Source organism: Microcaecilia unicolor, chromosome 4 (assembly GCF_901765095.1).
Source record: "Microcaecilia unicolor chromosome 4, aMicUni1.1, whole genome shotgun sequence".
NCBI lineage: Eukaryota > Metazoa > Chordata > Amphibia > Gymnophiona > Siphonopidae > Microcaecilia > Microcaecilia unicolor.
The window spans coordinates 209,941,431-209,960,148 of record NC_044034.1 but is presented as its reverse complement, the minus strand read 5'-3'; the positions used below and the strand labels follow the sequence as shown (position 1 = coordinate 209,960,148).

Below are 18,718 nucleotides of genomic sequence, written 5' to 3'. Positions count from 1 at the left end.
TCTAGTTCTTTTTTGGGGGGGGAGGGGGAGGGGGGAGGAGGAGGAAGGTAGAACAATTTTCTCCAGTTCCTTTCAGCTTCCAGTCCATTCAGAATGAGGCAGTGTTGTTCAAAGTATTAGATCAAAGTACTTAAGTAAAATATACATTTATTTTTACTTTTAATACTTAAGTAAAAGTACAATGAAAAATACATTAAAAAATTACTTAAGTAAAATTAAAAGTTATTGCCTAATATAATACTTTTTGCTCCCAGGATGGATCTTTGAGGCACTCCGCTATTCACCTTTCTTTCTTCTAAGCGAATTCATTTACCACCACCCTCTGTTGCTTGTCAGTCAACCAATTTCTGATGCAGTTAGCCACTTTGGACCCCATCCTCAAGCTTCTCAATTCATGAGCCTTCTATAAGGAGCAGTATTTGGTGCTCTAATCCTTCCTTCACAACTACATAGGGTTCTCCTCTTCCCAATTATATATCCTCTCCCAACTTAGGGGCTGTTGCAGAAAACTTGTGCAGATGTTGGCATAGGGTTAGTGTGACATCTGCATGCAATTTTATGGTTGCATGATTCCTGCAGAAAATGGAGTGAATTTGCGCACAGGACATTGGCACACAACGCATTAAAATGAGTGTTAATGAAGCTATTTCAGGATATCCACAATGAATATTGTGAGGAGGCAAGTGATGAGAAAGCATTTATCCCTGGGAACAGGGAGAAAGGTAGAAACTACCAGTCCCAGCAGCCCTTTGGTGACAGACACACTAAAAGCCGGGACTATGATTCCCAGCAGCCACTGCAGAAGGTCTATCACAGAGTCCAGGACTCACACCCAACAACCCCCAGAGGAGGTTAAGGAGAAGTTCAGGGACCGTAGTTTGACATACCCGGCCCGGAAGTTCGGGGAATGGGAGGAGAGTGGGAGTAACTCTAATCAGGAGGATGAAGTACAGGTGGGTGGGGTGAGGAGCCCATGGAATGGAAAGGGGTAGAGGAACAGGAGGAGGGGGGAGGAGAAAGAGGTGGTGATCCCATGGATATCGCTGGGCTGGCTAAGGCCAAGGGAAAGGAACTGGGCCAGCATGGTGTGAGGACTGGGCTCGGAGGGGGAGGAGGTGGTTGCTCCAAAGAAGGAGGTGAGGGAGGAAGAGATAGGGCTGGCTACCACAGGCTCGAAGCGGGCGGTTGTCAGGAGCCATGGCTGACAGGTAAAGGGGAGGGGACCCTGCTACTTCCCCTGGCTCATGGAGAAGAGCTAGAAGGTAGAAGTAAGATGGTGGAGGCCATGTTTTGAACTGCAATGTTTGAGCTACAGTGATTTGAACTACAAGGGGTTTTGAAGTGCAATGCTGAAACTACAGTATTTTGAACTGCAATGTTTGAACTACAAGGGTTTTTGAACTGAAATGCTGTGAACTGCAGGAGGTTTTGAACTACACTGCTTTGAATGGCAATGATTTGCGTTGCACTGTTTGAGCGGGAGGTTTGACTCCCTAAATTTCATTTGAACTATTTTTGGGCACTGGTGATATGACAGTGCTTTTGAACTGCTGTCCTATGGGAGAAAGGAGCGAGGAGGGGGGTTGAGCTGTGGGTTTGTTTTTTTTTCTTTCGGGGCTCATTGTTTGGGGAGCTAAGAAGTGAGAACTGTTGCTGTTATTAGCTGCTTTGTTCAGACAACCTTCCGGAATGGGAGGGGAAGTGCATGAAAGTAAAAACACCTTGCACAGAGGATGACCATATGTCTGTTTTCTTTTTTCTCAACGTGTGGATTACAATGAGGGGCGGGTCCGGGAGCCCGGAGGTCCTTTTCTCACTCCAGGGGGAGGAGGTGAAATGGGGTATATGTTCCCAAAGAGGGGGCTGGTGGCCTTACTGGAAGCGGGCTGAAATTCTGGACTAATGCTTACGGGTCCGGAGGGATTGGAGGCCAGGGCGCCCTCTAACAATATGCATGAAATAAATTTGCATGCACTATCTCAATTGTATGCAAATCCATCTCCTATCTTTACTTTTTTGTTTTGCAGTCATAAAACTATCAATGTGCACTTCCACACCTCTGATTATTTAACTGAGTTCAGATCTCACAGCTAGCAGAACATAAAGAAAAGCATCAATGCTACTGACGTCAAGAATTTCAAACGTTGGGAGAGAAATTGACTACTTCTAGCTGTATTTATGACATCACTGGAGTTTCAAAACAATCCTCCAGGACTTAACTTGCAAGGGATGAAATACATTCACCATGTACTACCTCCGCCTACAATAATTTGAGATTTCGGGGGGCTGTGGAGAACAGGAATACATAATGGATTAGTTTTTTTTCCCTAGCAAGTGCACACCCACCATCCCAACCCCATACAGCCTTCTCTCTCCTGTAGTGCTTCCAACTCACCTGGTGCACTCTACTCTCTCTTCCCCATTGCCCCCCCAAACAGCAGATTATTCACCATGGGGCCCTTATACCAAGCTGCAGTAAAAGGGGTCCTGTGCTAATGGCAACGCGTGCTTTTGCCGCACGCTGAGGTCCCTTTTACCGCAGGGGGTAAAAGGGCTGAAAAAAATGGCTATGTGTTACGTTCGCTCTTGTTGTGCGGCCATTTCAGGGACAGCACTTACCTCCACCTATTGAGGTGGCAGTACGGGATCCTACGCTGACAGTAAAAATACGGAAATAAATTTCTGTAGTACCAGAAATGGTACGTGCTAGGGGCAGAATTACCGCTGGGCTGCTGCAGTAGCCCAGAGGTACTTGCGGATTGGCACGCGGCAAGCCTATTGATGCACCAACCCTTTAGTAAAAGGGCTCCCATGGTAGCGATGTTGAAGGCATGCTTACCAGCTTTGCAATGTTGGGACTCTATTCTATAAATGGCGCTGAAAAATCAAAGCCGAAAAGATGAGCACTAAGCACTATTCTATAAACGGCGCGCCAAGTTGGGTGCCTTTTACAGAATAGTATTTAGGGCCAGATTCTATATATTCTAGAAATATGCTGTCACTTGCTTTCAGTGAAATACAGACCAAGGGCTCAGGCTTACAGCTAAGAGCTAGGCCTCTAAAAACTCATAAGACATTTCACTGTAATGAAAGCTGAATGAGGTAATTGAGGGTGTCCTTCTGATTACAGTCTGGGAAGATACGAGGTCAGAGTAATTGATCATTTACTGGGAACATGCAATTATTTACAATATGGCACTTAGAAAATCTGCACAGAAAACATTTCTGCCTAAGCTTATTCTATAAGCGGTGCCTAAATTTAGGCATGGTATATAGAATACGCTTAGTTGATATCCTAATACCTAAAACTATGCGCCTCCGTTTACACCAATGAAAACATGGCGTAAATCCTGGTACATAGATGTAGGCACAGAGGGCCATATTCTATAACAATGCATGTAAATTTTGAAATGCCCATGAAACCCCCTTTTCCCTGCCTATAACCACGCCTCTTTTTGCCTGAACGCATTAAAATTTAGGCTCAGTGTGTTACAGAATATACTTAGGGCGTTGTGCACGCAAATTCTAATTATTGGCAATGCTCATTATTGCTTAAGTGCTGTTAACAGTGCTGACTGACTTGTTAAGCCAATTAAGTTATCGTACATTGCTGTAGAATATGCTCGGATTTCAGAGTAGATCGCGATCTGCGTCTAACTTTTAGACACAAGGATTTACTCCAACTGAAACCTGCGCCTAAATCCTTGTGCCTAAATTAGGCGTGTATTCTGTAACAGTGTGCGCAAATCTTGGAATGCTCATGACCCACCTATGCCCCTCCTATGGCCAGTGCTGCCTTTTCCGATCCATGCATAAGAATTTATGAACGCATCTTTACAGAATAGCACCTAGCAAGATGTGTGTGTAAATTCTAATTGTTGCCAGTTAGCACCGATAATTGATTATCAGCACTAATAATTGGTTTGTTATTCAAACAAATTGCACACGGAAAATTTGAGCACCATATATAGAATTAGGGGGTTTGGGGCTAGATTTATTAATAAAAATGAAACAAAAAATGGAGAATAAGGTGATATCTTTTTATTGGATTAATTTTTTGTTAGTCTAATAAAAAGGTATCATTTATTTCTCCATTTTAAATTTTTATTTATTATCTTTAAAGTGGACTAACATGGAGATCACACTACTCTATCCTAGAGTGATTATACAATACAATACATAATTTCTTATATTCTGTCAACACTGAAAGCTCTAGATGGCTTGCACTTTAAAATTAAAAAGTAGAACCATCCTCTACCAAATTCACATGTTTAGAAAATAACCAGGTTTTCAAAGATTTACAAAACTTCAAGTAATTACATTCAGTTCTCTGTGAAGTTGGAAGAGAATTCCAAAAACTCTGAGTAACTGATTTAAACATGTTTTTTTTACAGGAGGATGCTAGCCTATTGGATGAGGTAGATGGAATATCAAGGGTTTTGTTTACTAAGCCGCGCTAGTGGCTTCTGCGCAGCATTGTCGACACAACCCATTCAAAGTGAATGGGCTGTGTCTGCACTAGCACACAGTCAGCCGTGCTAGTGGCTTAATAAACCCCAACGCAAGTTTAAGTTGTGTTGACCATTTACGATTAAAACTTAATCATAATTGAATCAAAGCAGCCAAGTAAGAAGGACTCATTCCATGGAATATCTTAAAAGACAACAAAACCAGAGTGAGGCAAAAAGCAGAGAATATACAAAAACGCAGTGTATAGGACCTTTAATATTGATATTCTCACTTTTTTTGCCTCACTCTGGGGTTCTTTTACTAAGCTGTGGCAAAAAGTGGCCTGCGGTAGTGTGGGCGTCTGTTTTGAGTAAGCGTTGGGCCAATTTTTACTGTGTCTGGGGAAAAGGGTTTTTTTTCAATGGGCCAGGAAAAGGGCCTGCAGTAAAACTGAAACCAGCGTGCACCTATTTACGGCCTGAGTCCTTAACGCCACCTACTGATATAGTGGTAAGGGCTCACACTCTACACGTGCAGTGACCAGTCAGTGCGTGCCAACTGCCGATTAACGCTATGTGCAGTAAGAAATAAAAACATAATTTGTCCCAGCAGTCAGTATGGGCGAATGCTAAATCCAAAATCACCACCAGGGGGCACGCTAGCCTGGAGGTAGTCTCATTTTGGCACATGCTGCACGTGCGTGGAACCTACTGCGCCTTTGTAAAAGGGCCCTTCTGTTTTTGTTGTTTACATGTCAGTGAGGTTTGGACTTTCTCCTACTTTCTGATCTCCATATCTTAAAAGACAAACATAAAAATTTGAACTCAATTCAAGCTGAAATTGGTAGCCAATGCAAGGAAAGTAAACGTGGATTAGATACCCTTTCAAATCTTGTTTTACCTAGAGTAACCCTTGCTGCTTTTGAGAAAAGTGTTCAAGATACATTTAATAGATTAAAATTAATTATGTGGTCCATTAAGCGTTGGATGTCTGCAAACAGCCTGAAATTGAATATCAGATTCTATAGTGGCAACTTATGAATCTGGTGATATTCCAACAGTGTTTCAGTTTGACAATGATTCAAGACCCATTGTTCGAAATCTGAGGGATTTGGGTGTAATGCTTGATGGAGGACTGACAATGAAAGTGCATGTCCATAAAATCATTAGAAATGTCTATTTTTTGCGAGAAAATGTAAATATTCCTGAGGAAAATTATCCACCATTCAGTCAAGTTTTCTATATTCCACAGAAGAATACCCCACAAACTGGGAGAGATTTAACAGATTTATCAGCATTTCTGGAAACCTCCGAATTGGAACAAATACAGCCTGCTACTTTGGTAGCCACCTTAGTTCTAACTCCTGATAAAAATTGGCTCTTTAAATTATTTTTTAAAAACCGAGAGAAGCTTTTTCTCGGTTTGAAGGTAAACCTGTTTCCAGACATAGCCAAGGAAACGCAAAAGCGTCGTAGGGAGTTTCTTTTGCTGAAGCCAGCTATACTTCAATTAGGAGGAACATTTCATCTACATTTTCCCTGTGTGTTGTTAGACTGAGTCAAGTAAAATATGTATTTCTGGAATCTCAACAATTAACAACATTTATATCAGCTAGAAGACCAATAGCTGGAGTTTAAATTTATGCTCTGTTCATATATGCCGCATATTTTGATTTAGAGACTTGTGACAATCCTGCATTTGATTATTGGATCCCCTTATTTTTGGACTTGAGTGTTTATTTCTTTAAATTTATTTCACTTTGTACTGTTGGTGTTGTAATTTAACACTTTTCTTAAACCAGATTTTTTTTCTTGTAAAGTAATTTGAAATATCAATAATAAAAAAAAAGAAATGTCTATTTTAAATTACGATTAGTGAGAAGACTGAAGAATTTATTGAAGCAACATAATTTTAGAACTGTTGTACAGAGTTATTACTCCCTGTTTTGACGATGCTAATGCATTGTTATTAGGACTCCAGAGAACCCAGGTAAAAGCACTACAAATAGTACAGAACTCAGTGGCCAAGGTTCTGACAGGGACCAGTCAATTAGAACATATTACTCCTGTATTGAAAAGTCTACATTGGTTACCCAGTGAGCACAGGATTTAGTTCAGAATTCGTCTGGTTTTTAAGATTTAAAACAAGTTTCAGAGATATTGGCAGCTAGGCTGCATATTTATCAGCCGAATCGATTGTTAAGGTCAGGAACCCAGAATTTGCTTGATATTCCATCTCATCACATTATATGGTCCAAAGAGTATAGAAATATGATATTCTATAATGCAGGGCCAGTACACTGGAATAAGCTGCCTCTAAGAATTAGGAATATTACAGATTTTAAGGTATTTAAAAGAGAGCTCAAAACACTGCTGTTTATTAAAGCTTACAGCTGGGGGAATGAATGAGGTTTCCGTGTCTGTTTTAAGGGTTTGACTGATTTTATCTGCTATATAGCAGTGATTTCCAAACCTGGTCCTGGAGGCACCCCAGCCAGTCAGGTTTTCAGGATATCCACTATGAATATTCATGAGAGATATTTGCATACAGTGGCAGTAGTGCATGCAAACATCTCTCATGAATATTCATTGTGGATATCCTGCAAATCTGACTGGCTAGAATGCCTCCAGGACCAGGTTTGGGAAACACTGCGCTGTAGTATTATGCTATGTTGTAAATTTGACTTGCTTTTATATTATGAATGTAACCATGTGATCTGCTAAGAACTATGGATTAAGCAGAATATAAGATTTGTAATAAATAATATGTTGTAAATGGCACAACTGTTTCTTCATGATGCCTATATACAAAATAATTTTGAAAGGATAAAAGAGCAATTTTTTGTAAGTCATCAATAGAAATAAAAGAATATATATGACAAATAAAATGTCTAATATAATAAAACGCACCGTGAACGTTCTAATGAGGACAACGTTCTGAAAGGGTTCGTGGGTTCGTGGCGTTCGTGTTGTGAAGCCAGCAAGCCGTCTCTGCCCCGCCCTCGCGTCTAAACAAACAAATCCGGAAGCGAAGCGTCAGGGAAGGAGGCGGCGCTGAAGGGAAAGCTAGACGTCGGGAGCGCCGCCTCCTTCCCTGACGCTTCGCTGCACGAACCGCCACGGAGGTAAAGTTAAAAAGAATAAAAAAAAGGGATGCATGGATGCGAAGGGGGGGGGGGGGGGGGGGGGAGAAGAGGGCGGCCCAGGCTGGGACATGGCAGAGAGAGTAGCATGGATGCGAGGGGGGGGGGGGTCATGGAAGGGCGAGAGGGGACTTGCTGGAAAAGGATGAATGGAGGCTGCAGGGGACAGAGGAGTATGGATGGGTATGGATTAGGAGGGCAGGGCACAGGGAGAGAGGGGAATTACTGGAAATGGATGAATGGAGGGGGCAGGGGACAGAGGAGTATGGATGGGCATGGATTGGGAGGGCAGGACTCAGGGAGAGAGGGAAATTGCTGGATAGGGAAAAATGGAGGGGCCAGGTGACAGATGAGCATGGATGGGCATGGATTGGAAGGGCAGGACTCAGGGAGAGGGGAATTGCTGGATAGGGATGAATGGAGGGGACAGATGGGCATGGATGGATATGGATTGCAGAGCAGGCCTCAGGCAGAGAGGGCAAATGCTGGATAGGGAAAAATGGAGGGGCCAGGTGACAGAGGAGCATGGATGGGCATGGATTGGAAGGGCAGGACTCAGGGAGAGGGGAATTGCTGGATAGGGATGAATGGAGGGGACAGATGGGCATGGATGGATATGGATTGCAGAGCAGGCCTCAGGCAGAGAAGGCAAATGCTGGATAGGGAAAAATGGATGGGCCAGGTGACAGAGGAGCATGGATGGGCATGGATTGGAAGGGCAGGACTCAGGGAGAGGGGAATTGCTGGATAGGGATGAATGGAGGGGACAGATGGGCATGGATGGATATGGATTGCAGAGCAGGCCTCAGGCAGAGAGGGGAAATGCTGGATAGGGAAAAATGGAGGGGCCAGGTGACAGATGAGCATGGATGGGCATGGATTGGAAGGGCAGGACTCAGGGAGAGGGGAATTGCTGGATAGGGATGAATGGAGGGGACAGATGGGCATGGATGGATATGGATTGCAGAGCAGGCCTCAGGCAGAGAGGGGAAATGCTGGATAGGGAAAAATGGAGGGGCCAGGTGACAGAGGAGCATGGCTGGCCATGGATTGGAAGGGCAGGACTCAGGGAGAGGGGAATTGCTGCATAGGGATGAATGGAGGGGACAGATGGCCATGGATGGATATGGATTGCAGGGCAGGCCTCAGGCAGAGAGGGGAAATGCTGGATAGGGATGAATGGAGGGGGCAGGTGACAGACAAACATGGATGGCCATGGATTGGGAGGGCAGGGCTCAGGGACAGAGGGGAATTGCTGGAAAAGGATGAATGGAGGGGGCAGGGGACAGATGGCCATGGATTGGAAGGGCACGGCTCACACTCTCTCTCTCATATACAATGTCTTTCTGACTCTCACTCTCACACACTGTCTCACACAGTATCACATTCACTCTCTATGTGCCACACAGTCACTCACACACTCGCTTGGTGTCATACACTCACTCTCACAGAGAATCTGTGTCTCACACACACACTCTCTCTGTTGCCCAGACACACACACTCTCTCTCATACACACACTCTCATTCTCACACACACTCTCTCACAAACACACTCACACCCAGACTCACTCTCTCTCTCACACACTCACACTTTCACTCTGACTCTCAAACAGTCACTCTCACATACTCTCCCAAACATACACACTCCAAGGAAAACCTTGCTAGCGCCCGTTTCATTTGTGTCAGAAACGGGCCTTTTTTACTAGTAATTTAATAAACGTTGAAGCAGTTACTTGGCAAACTTGTACTCACTCCTTAAATCTGAGTCCAGCCACATACCCAAATTACAAACACATGTCAGCATATGAATAGATTTGTTATTTAATATTGGACAAAGTTCAGAATTTAGATTCTTCTCCTTTCCCACCCACAGCAAAACAGTTTTTTCAGCATTCAATTTTAAAGAATGTGCAGATATCCAATAAGAGATCTCTAAGGAATAATCACTTTTTGGGATCCTGCCAGATACTTATGACCTGGGTTGGTCACTGCTGGAAACAGGATACTGGACTAGTTGGACTTTCAGTTTGACCTAATTTAGCAATCCTTATTTTTATGGAGTGACTTGCATCACCAATAGGTACATACATTTGACCATAAATCATAATGTTACCAGTCTATTTTATCTCTATGTAACAGTGTTCTAATATGAAACAGCATCAGCTTATACAAAGCCAGAAAAATTGCTGTGTCATGCTTATATTGCGGTGTCATGCTCACGCAGCATCAGGAGCTCCAAAATGGAGAGTAAAGGTCAGAAGCTGACATCTCTAGTTCTACACTGCTTAGTAAACAGGACCCTTGAAGTTAAAATGATGAAACATTTTGACATACACCAGACACGACTTAACACAGATCTGGGTTTCCTATCACATTTCACCCATCCATCTCTCTTAATCACCTCCATCCCTATTTCCCTGTAAGACTATCATTGGAATGCTTTTATGTTTCACTTATATATTCTGACATTTACCAATATTTGTTCGTTTCTGATTTAAAGAACATAAGAATAGCCATACTGGGTCAGACTAGGTCCATCTAACCCGGTATCCTGTTTCCAATAGTGGCCAATCCAGGTCACAAGTACCTGCCAGAAACCCCAAATAATAGCAACATTCCATGCTACCAATCCCAGGGCAAGCAGTGGCTTCCTCATAGCTGTCTGAATAGCAGACTATGGACTTTTCCTCCAGGAACTTGTTCAAACCTTTTTTAAACCCAGAAACAGAAACGCTAACTGCTGTTACCAAGTTCCAGAGCTGAACTATTCATTGAGTGAAAAAATATTTCCTATTTGTTCTAAAAGTAGTTCCATGTTTCCTGATCTTTGTACTTTTTGAAAGAGTGAAAAACCACTACACCACTAATTTTGTAGACCTCAATCATAGCCCCCCCCCCCCCCCCCCTCAGCCATCTCTTTTCCAAGCTGAAGAGCCCTAACCTCTTTAGCCTTTCCTCAAATGGGAGGAGTTTTATCACCTTTATCATTGTGGTCGCTCTTCTTTGAACTTTTTCTAATTCCACCATACCTTTTTTTAGATAGGGCAGCCAGAACTGAACATAATAGTGAAGGTGAGGTCGCTCCATGGAGCAATACATAGGCATTATGGTATTTCTAGCTTTTTTGGCTGCTGCCACCACTGGGAAGAAGATTTCAGCTATTGTCTACAATGACGCCAGTACAGAGCGCTGCAGCACGCCACTATTCACCTTCCCAAAGCTAATCCAAACATGGTATCATCTTCTTTTGTTTTAGTTCTATTAATGACCTGTTTTTTTTTTTTAACACAAACAAGATGATGCAAGAAGCCAATACAACCTCTATCATGACAGCGCATGCCAGAGACGCTCGCTGCAGGGGAAACTGAACTAGCAAAACAGCGGCTGAAGATTGACAACCTGCGCAGACCACGTGACGCCGCCTCTCCGCCCGTCGCCCGACTGTCAATCTGTCATGATCATCATCACACAAACAGCACACCAGGCCGGATTTTTGAAATCCGCTGCGCACGCCCAGCTACTGATTATTAGCCTGGGTGCGGGGGTGGACAGGGGACCCTCGGGCTAACAACAGAGCCAGCAACAACTGCTGCCCCGCTGCAGTTAAAAAAAAACTGTTGTGCATGGTCTGGACGGAGGGGACGTCCCCGCTAGGGAAGCACGCACGTGCAGAATGCTGTTGTTTCAAAATTAGGCCGCCCCGCGAGTGACACCACGAAAGGTCATAGTAACATAGTACATGACGGCAGAAAAAGACCTGCACGGTCCATCCAGTCTGCCCAACAAGATAAACTCATATGTGCTACTTTTTGTGTATACCTGACCTTGACTTGTTTCTGCCATTTTCAGGGCACAGACCGTAGAAGTCTGCCCAGCCGCCTCCCAACCACCGCGTGTTTTGTTTTTAAAATACATCGTTGGTGCTGGATATATTAATACGGTTTTATCCATGCCTTTGAGGGGGAAAAGGAGCTGCGGGCCTCATCTACTAACGCTTTGATTAGAATAAGAAAGCGGTTTTGAGCAGAGCTAGTGTGAGAACGAAGGGCACGGGATCCAGGGCTGAAGCTCAGAGGAGGGGCCGGGCCCCAAGGCCTGCTTGCAAAGTATGTCTCTTTCACCTTGAGACAGGTTTGGGGCCCCAGTTTTATCAAGCTCTCCCGGCCACGCTATATTATCCCATTTTTTCAGTGGGCGCGGAATTCGGTAAATCACGAGACGGTAGGCAGTGACTGTGACGTCAGAGGCTGCTTACATAAGCGGCGCCGCGGTAGTAGCGCAACATAAACAGACGACGCACGCTTGGAAAACGGAGTAGACCTGTGGAGGGACTCGGCCTAGGCGTTCCTGCTTCAACAGTGCTTGAACGGAACGCAGCGCTCGATCCCTCGAGTACCAGTAACCACAAACCCACCAGTTCCAATTCTTTTTTCGCGACCAGGGCTGTCCTGTGGTGTCTATTTTCTTTTTGAGGTTTTTGTAGTCGCCTCATTTGTGAACCCCAATCGGCGCCATGAGCTCCCAAGTGAGACAGAACTATCACCAGGACTGCGAAGCGGCCATCAACCGGCAGATCAATCTGGAGTTGTACGCCTCCTATGTTTATCTCTCCATGGTGAGTAGGTGGAAGTGCTAATTCTTACCCCCGCCCCCCCTCCAATTCCCGGAGTGTGGTCTGCTTGCTGTTCTTTTCTCTGGTTCTGTTTCTTCTCCTTCCCAGTGCCCGATGTTGTGTGGATTTTAGGCTTTGGGCTTTGTTTTCCTATAACTGGATGTTCAGTTACTGAAACGTGAGCCGTTGGTGTGTGGGCTTCATTTGCTCTTGTTGACACGGAGGAATAAAAAGGTGGGGGCGGGCCTGGACTGGAAGACTTCAATATTATAGCAGGATGGAAGAATTCCCTGTAGGCCCCGTTTTTCCGTTGGTTCCCAACCCTTTTAAGAGAGCGGTAGGACCTCGTACTAACCCGCGCGCCCTGTCTGCGTCTCGGCTCCGACCCACCCTTACCAGGAGTCGGGACGAGGATGAGGCTTCTGCCTGTACGGTATTACCGTATCAGAGGTCACGGTTGTGTCCTATCTCTCGTTCACACACACACGTTGTGTAGGCCTAACTTTTCACGATTATGTAGTTCAAAATTAACTGCTCGGCCTAGGCAAACAAGCTGTACAATAAAATTCGGGCTGCTTCTTACCTTGTTACGACTGTTTAAATGCTGTAATTGATTCTTTGCCATACTCCACATGACTAAGATTGCATCATTTTTAGTTTGATGCTAACAGCTATAAACAGGGTAAAGATAGCATTTAATGGAATGTATAAAACAAAACGCACTTCATCTACAAGGCAGGACTGGCAGAAGATTCAGGAATGCTCTAAGAACACAAATGGCTCATGAATTATGTTCAAAAATTAACACATCTACACATTTTCTATCCTTAGAATGAACTGAAAGGTAAAACAGAGCCACACATCTTTTTGCCAAACCTAATGTTTCAAATAAGCTAATTTCAATTTTTCCCATCTATCTACTTGTGCAGTGAAATAGTAAGAGTACTCTTAATATTGTGTTTAAACTTGGGTTTTTTTTGTGGCAAGTAACTTCAAGCGCTGATGCTCAGAACTCAAGACAATGCTTGATGCTAATGACATGCAAATATAGGTATGCTAGTAGTGTTGAGCATTTGGCCTGGGATTGGTAGCATGGAATGTTAATACAAATTAAGTTTTTGCCAGGTACTTGTGACCTGGATTGGCCGTAGTTGGAAGCTAGATTGGTCTAACCCAGTTTCCATATTAACTTCTTATGGAAAGGGGAAGGATGGTGTCTGGGGCATGCACCCAAGAGGTGTGCAAGCTCTTGTTCGTTTTTTTTTTTTTCTGTTAAGTCTTTATTGGCAAGAGAAATACACAAGTGTAGCCATGAACAAACTGTATCAATAAAAATACACTACATCAAAAACATATATCAGCAAACATCGAACATAGAGGTCTCCCAGCTCAAACCCCCATCTATAAATGGTTATACAACATAGTACGTTAGCTATGAGACCTCAGCTGCCAACACGACTTGCCCTATTCTCTTGCACCAATTTTCATTTTCTCCCCACCCCTTCCCTCCAGAGACTTGCTACATGGAATGACCAATTACCCAACTGGTGTTATGTTCAAGTGTCCTCGTGCTGGTTAGTTTTGAGATATACTCGTAGCTTCTTTTCCAAATTTTATGCCCTGCAGACAATCTCTCCCTTTCACCCTCCAACTCCAGTTCCTTCCCTCCTTCCCACATTGCCATATGCTTCATAGCAGCGTACCATTGGGCAATTGGTGGTGGCTTTTTATCTACCCAGTGATTTAGTATGACTCTCTTGGCAAGCTCCAGCTCTTGTTCTTATACCCAGTCCAGGGAGCAGAAATGTCAGAGGGGGGAGGATGATCTGGTTGCCTCTGTCACTGCCTGCATTAGGGGCTTCATGCAGGGGTTAGCAGTGAGACCAGGCAGCATTCAGGCATCTCTGCAGGGCCAGGTACTGTCCTGGATCGCTGCTCAGGGACTGGAAGAAAGCTGGCTGTTAACCGTTTGATTTCATTTTGGTCCTGGCTGCACATTCTTCCCTGTTACTACTGCATTTTTTGCCCTTTGGATTTTAAATCAAATTCAGGCTGTGGAGAGGGGTTGCAGGCGGGATGCCAGTTTGGAATATCTTAGTTGGGCTGCTTCTGGGCATAGCTCGACACAGCACCAACTCTGAGCTAGTGTATGACTTGCTGAGGTAAGTGTCCTTGTTAGCGCTGTTGTACACTGGAGAGAATAGGAAATGGAAATACCCTAATCTGCATCCTTATAACTACATTTGCATACTTATTGTACTGTTCTTCAGCACATGGTGGTTCCTGTGCTCCCAGCCTCTGAGCATTGCATTTGCAAATGCAGACATTTGGTCTGGTGCTGATTGCCTCTAGCACATGCATTTGCTTTTGCTTCTGAGCATTGGCCCCTTAATATACTATGTATCTGTAAAACTCCAATGTTTACCAGGTATTTCAAAAGCTGTAGCCAATGTGAGTTCTCTTTGAAGTAAAGACTACTTGTGTTAATATGGTGCCTGGTTTAGTGGCCTTGGTGAGAAGTGGGCCATTTATCATTTTCTCTTGTTTTAGTCCTACTACTTTGACAGAGATGATGTTGCTCTGAAGAACTTTGCCAAGTATTTCCTGCACCAGTCTCATGAGGAGCGGGAGCACGCTGAGAAACTAATGAAACTTCAGAACCAGAGGGGTGGCCGTATCTTCTTGCAGGACATCAGGGTAGGAGAATCACGTGTATTCTGTTTTTGTTTTTTTAATTTTAGATGTCAGCTTGTATTGGTCCTTGAAGCTTATTTCCAATAGCAATGGGTTTCTCTGAGTGTTGGTGTGCTTATACAATACACTGATGATGATGATGATATGAGCATATAGTCTGCCAATACAGTGGCTAGAGTTCTTCCTACAACATGTTGAATGTGCAGGCTACTCCAGGTATGAGTTATTTCAGTAGTGTGCTGATTGATCCCTAGACAACTTAATATGCTAATCATAGCTTCCCTGTCTTATGAACTTTTTGCTCCTTAATATCTTAGAAGATATTTAAGCATATCCCTTTTCCCTCTCCCTCCCATTTTCTGGCAGACCCATACCATCTTTGTGGCCTTTTCTGAACTGCTTCAAGTGTAAGATGACCACAGACTGAATGTAGTACTCTGAATAATCCCTCAGTAGCATGTACAGGAACACTATTTTTTCCCCCCGTCACTATGCCTCTATGTGGTGTAGCAGTAACTACCTAGACACCGTTTACCACCTTGATCCTTGCGCACTCAAGGTCCCTCTTGATCTGCATACTAGCCTTTCATCACACTATACATATCACTTGGATTTCTGCACCCAAAACCATTAATTTTGTACATCACTTGCATACTCCTGAAGTGACTACTATTGCAGATATTCATGTCATCTGCAAATGATATGCCTAGGATCTTTGGGATCAATTCCCAAGGTATTTCACTACTCCATTTTTCTTCCAAGGGAATTCATTTACCACAACTGTCAATATGCCCAGGCTGAGTTATTTAAAGCCTCCTGGGTGTTGTGATCACCCAGTGGAAACAAATCAGATTCATTTATGACTTTCCTCATCTCTAAAATGCAAAGGGTTGCAATAAGTTCTTGGTGGTTGTTTGTCAGCCCATCAAGGATCTGCCAGAGCTATTTATTTTAGGATGTATCTGGCCTCATGGATTTCACTTTCAGGTTCAAAAACACTTGTGTATATTATGGTATTCTGTTGTAACTTTGTCTTCAAGCATTTGGCACACCTGTTCTCTTATAGATTCCTCAGCATCTGAATATTGCCTTCTCTTCTGCAATATACCAAAAGTCTTCCCTTGCTTAATCTGGTTTTAATGTACTCTTGCCATTCTGGTTTTAGCTTTATCCCCTGTTCTGTTCACTGTATGAATCTCCAAAGTGGCTACAAATTTTTTTTTTTTTTTTTTTTTAATTAAACATCTGTCCCACACCATGTTACTGAAATTTAGCATGTCCAAAATCCAGGACTTGAGGTGCATTTAAGCACGACTGGATTCATCTTTTATTTCAAACCACACTGATCATTGCTGCTCAGGTGGGCATACTTTCTTTTCTATGAATACTAGATCCAGTGTTTTAAGGCTTCTGTGGTGAGTGTTGCCACAATTGAGTTGATCAAAGCCCCTTGTAAAGTAGTCCTCTACAGATCTACCTGATGAGGACAGAGTATCTTGCCAATTCAGGTAATCCAGTATCAGGTTTTGTCTAATGTTTCTGTTTGAGGTCACCTGTTAAATGTTCTGAACTTCACTTCCATCTGCCAACCTCTGTCAAGTTGAAGGTATTTTAACCCAATCCTCAGGACAACTAACAAGTCAGGTTTTCAGGATATCCAAGAATGTGCATGAGAAGTTTATACTCTTAAATAATTACAGGTATCCTGAAAACCTGATTGAACCATTGCTGTATTTTTTTTAAACATCTGTGCACTTCTCACTTGGATTTCTTTTGACTGCTTTTTTTTCCCTCAGGATGGTTCTGGTCAACTTTGAGGCTCATTTTCAAAGCACTTAGCCTCCCAAAGTTCCATAGAAACCTATGGAACTTAGCCTCCCAAAGTGCTTTGAAAATATGTCTCCATCTCTACTTCATGTTTTATTGTAGACCACTTCAGCATCACAAACTAGGGCTTGCTTATTCATAGCCATGTCAAATGTTGCTCCTTAGGAGCATGTTAGCATCATAATCTTATCACATGCTTCCACAATCTAAGCACTCTGTATCATAAGTAGCCAGTAATAACTATGTTTATCTGCCACCGTATTGAAAATTTCTTAAGGAAACCAAAGATCTTGCTAAAGGGTCAGCAAGAAGTGATATTTCAACCCCAACAGTCCTTTCAGTGCAGTTGACAGTGATAGGGCAGAGCAAATGCTGCCATAAAAGCCCTGATTATTTTTCTTCCTACACCAGAAACCAGAGCGAGATGAGTGGGGCAGTGGTTTGGAGGCAATGGATTGTGCTCTGCAGTTGGAGAAGAGTGTGAACCAGTCGCTGCTGGATTTGCACAAGCTGTCAACAGACAGGAATGACCCACATGTGAGTCTCCAAAAGCTGGAGGGTGGGACCTAATACTGGGTCAGATTTCAAATGAACTAGTCATATATGGGTGTAGGAATGTGTAGCTGCATTATCTAGCCTGTTAATTAGGTTATGGCTTTGATCAATGTGCATGTATCCATAACCAAAGGAGCAACAGTCAAAAGTAGCATTCTATTTCTTAGGTTGTCCAATTCCTTGCCACTTCAGAGTACATGACTGTTTTAGTATTCTGTCCATTAACAGTGTTAATACTTTTCTAAAGCACCAGTTAAGTAACAGACCTAGCAATAGGCTCTACTCTATAAATCCAGTGTACAACCTGCAAGCTCTGGTTAGTGGGCAGATTTCTTGACCTGCAACACTTGTTCATAGTTACGCAGTAGTTCAGCAGCTTTCATGCTACTTCAGGAAAGCTTAACATTGTTAGGCAGCCACTTGGTGGGGGGGGGGGCTACTTGTGCCTGTTTTTGAGGTAATAGGGGGTGGGCCTTAAGCTGACAAATCTTTAAATCTCAAACATGAGTTTGTGTATTGGGTGAGTGGTAGTGATGCACATTTTCAACATGGCTGGAATTAGCTTCTCTTCCCTGAGCTCAGAAGCAAACCAGAGTTGGATAAGGAGGCAGCACTTAATCCCTGCTTGGGGGTGTGGATGAGTGTTCAGAGAAACCTGCAGCATCCTCTCCTAGATGAGGACATTCATAGCTACATGAAGCTTAACTAATCTCTTCCCTGGTTCTGATTGAGCAGGAAACGAGAGCAATACAGTAACAATGAATCTGCACCCAAAGTAAAGCACAGGGCTTGAGCAGTTAGTTTACAGAAGGAATAACTTCCCTGCCTTGGCAGATGAATCCCCTTATTGCTGCTAGTGAGTGAATTGTCACTAATATTTCTGAAAACAGTGAATTCAGAACTAGGGGTAATCCCTGAGGCTTGTTCAGTTCACTTAATGCTTCATTCAGTATATAACATTCTGGGTTGACTACTTTCCTGTAGCAGACTCTGTAAGGGCTTGCTGTTGGTTATAGCTGATATCAGGTGTTAAGGCTGGGTACCAGTGATTAGGGCAGATACGACTTGTCCACTAAATTGAAGATCTAGGGTGGTAGACTTCAATTTTAATATAACTGGTCATAACCTTTGCTCTGCTGTTTAGTTGTGCGATTTCCTGGAGAACCATTACCTGGATGAGCAAGTGAAAGCCATCAAAGAACTTGGTGACCATGTGACCAACCTGCGCAGGATGGGAGCACCACAGAATGGCATGGCAGAATACTTGTTTGACAAGCACACCCTGGGGGAGGAGACAAGCTAAATGGGCCACAGATGCCTTGCCCTGTGAGCATCTGCTTTCAATTGCATGTAATATTCTGGCACTCCAATAGAGCAATTCTTTATCTACTCATGCTGTAACACTTTTTTTGCATCTAATAAAAAGTGATTTCTGGTTA

The 18,718-nt window shown here is 43.4% G+C and overlaps 1 protein-coding gene across 1 annotated transcript; it reads left to right on the top strand.

Annotated features, from left to right (window-relative positions):
- Nucleotides 1-11,865: 11,865 nt before the first annotated feature.
- On the top strand, nucleotides 11,866-18,718 carry FTH1 (ferritin heavy chain 1). The gene is made up of 4 exons (XM_030201188.1): nucleotides 11,866-12,206; nucleotides 14,754-14,900; nucleotides 17,136-17,261; nucleotides 18,424-18,718. The coding sequence occupies exons 1-4, from the start codon at nucleotides 12,105-12,107 to the stop codon at nucleotides 18,580-18,582; spliced, it is 534 nt and encodes a 177-aa protein (XP_030057048.1). The 5' UTR covers nucleotides 11,866-12,104; the 3' UTR covers nucleotides 18,583-18,718.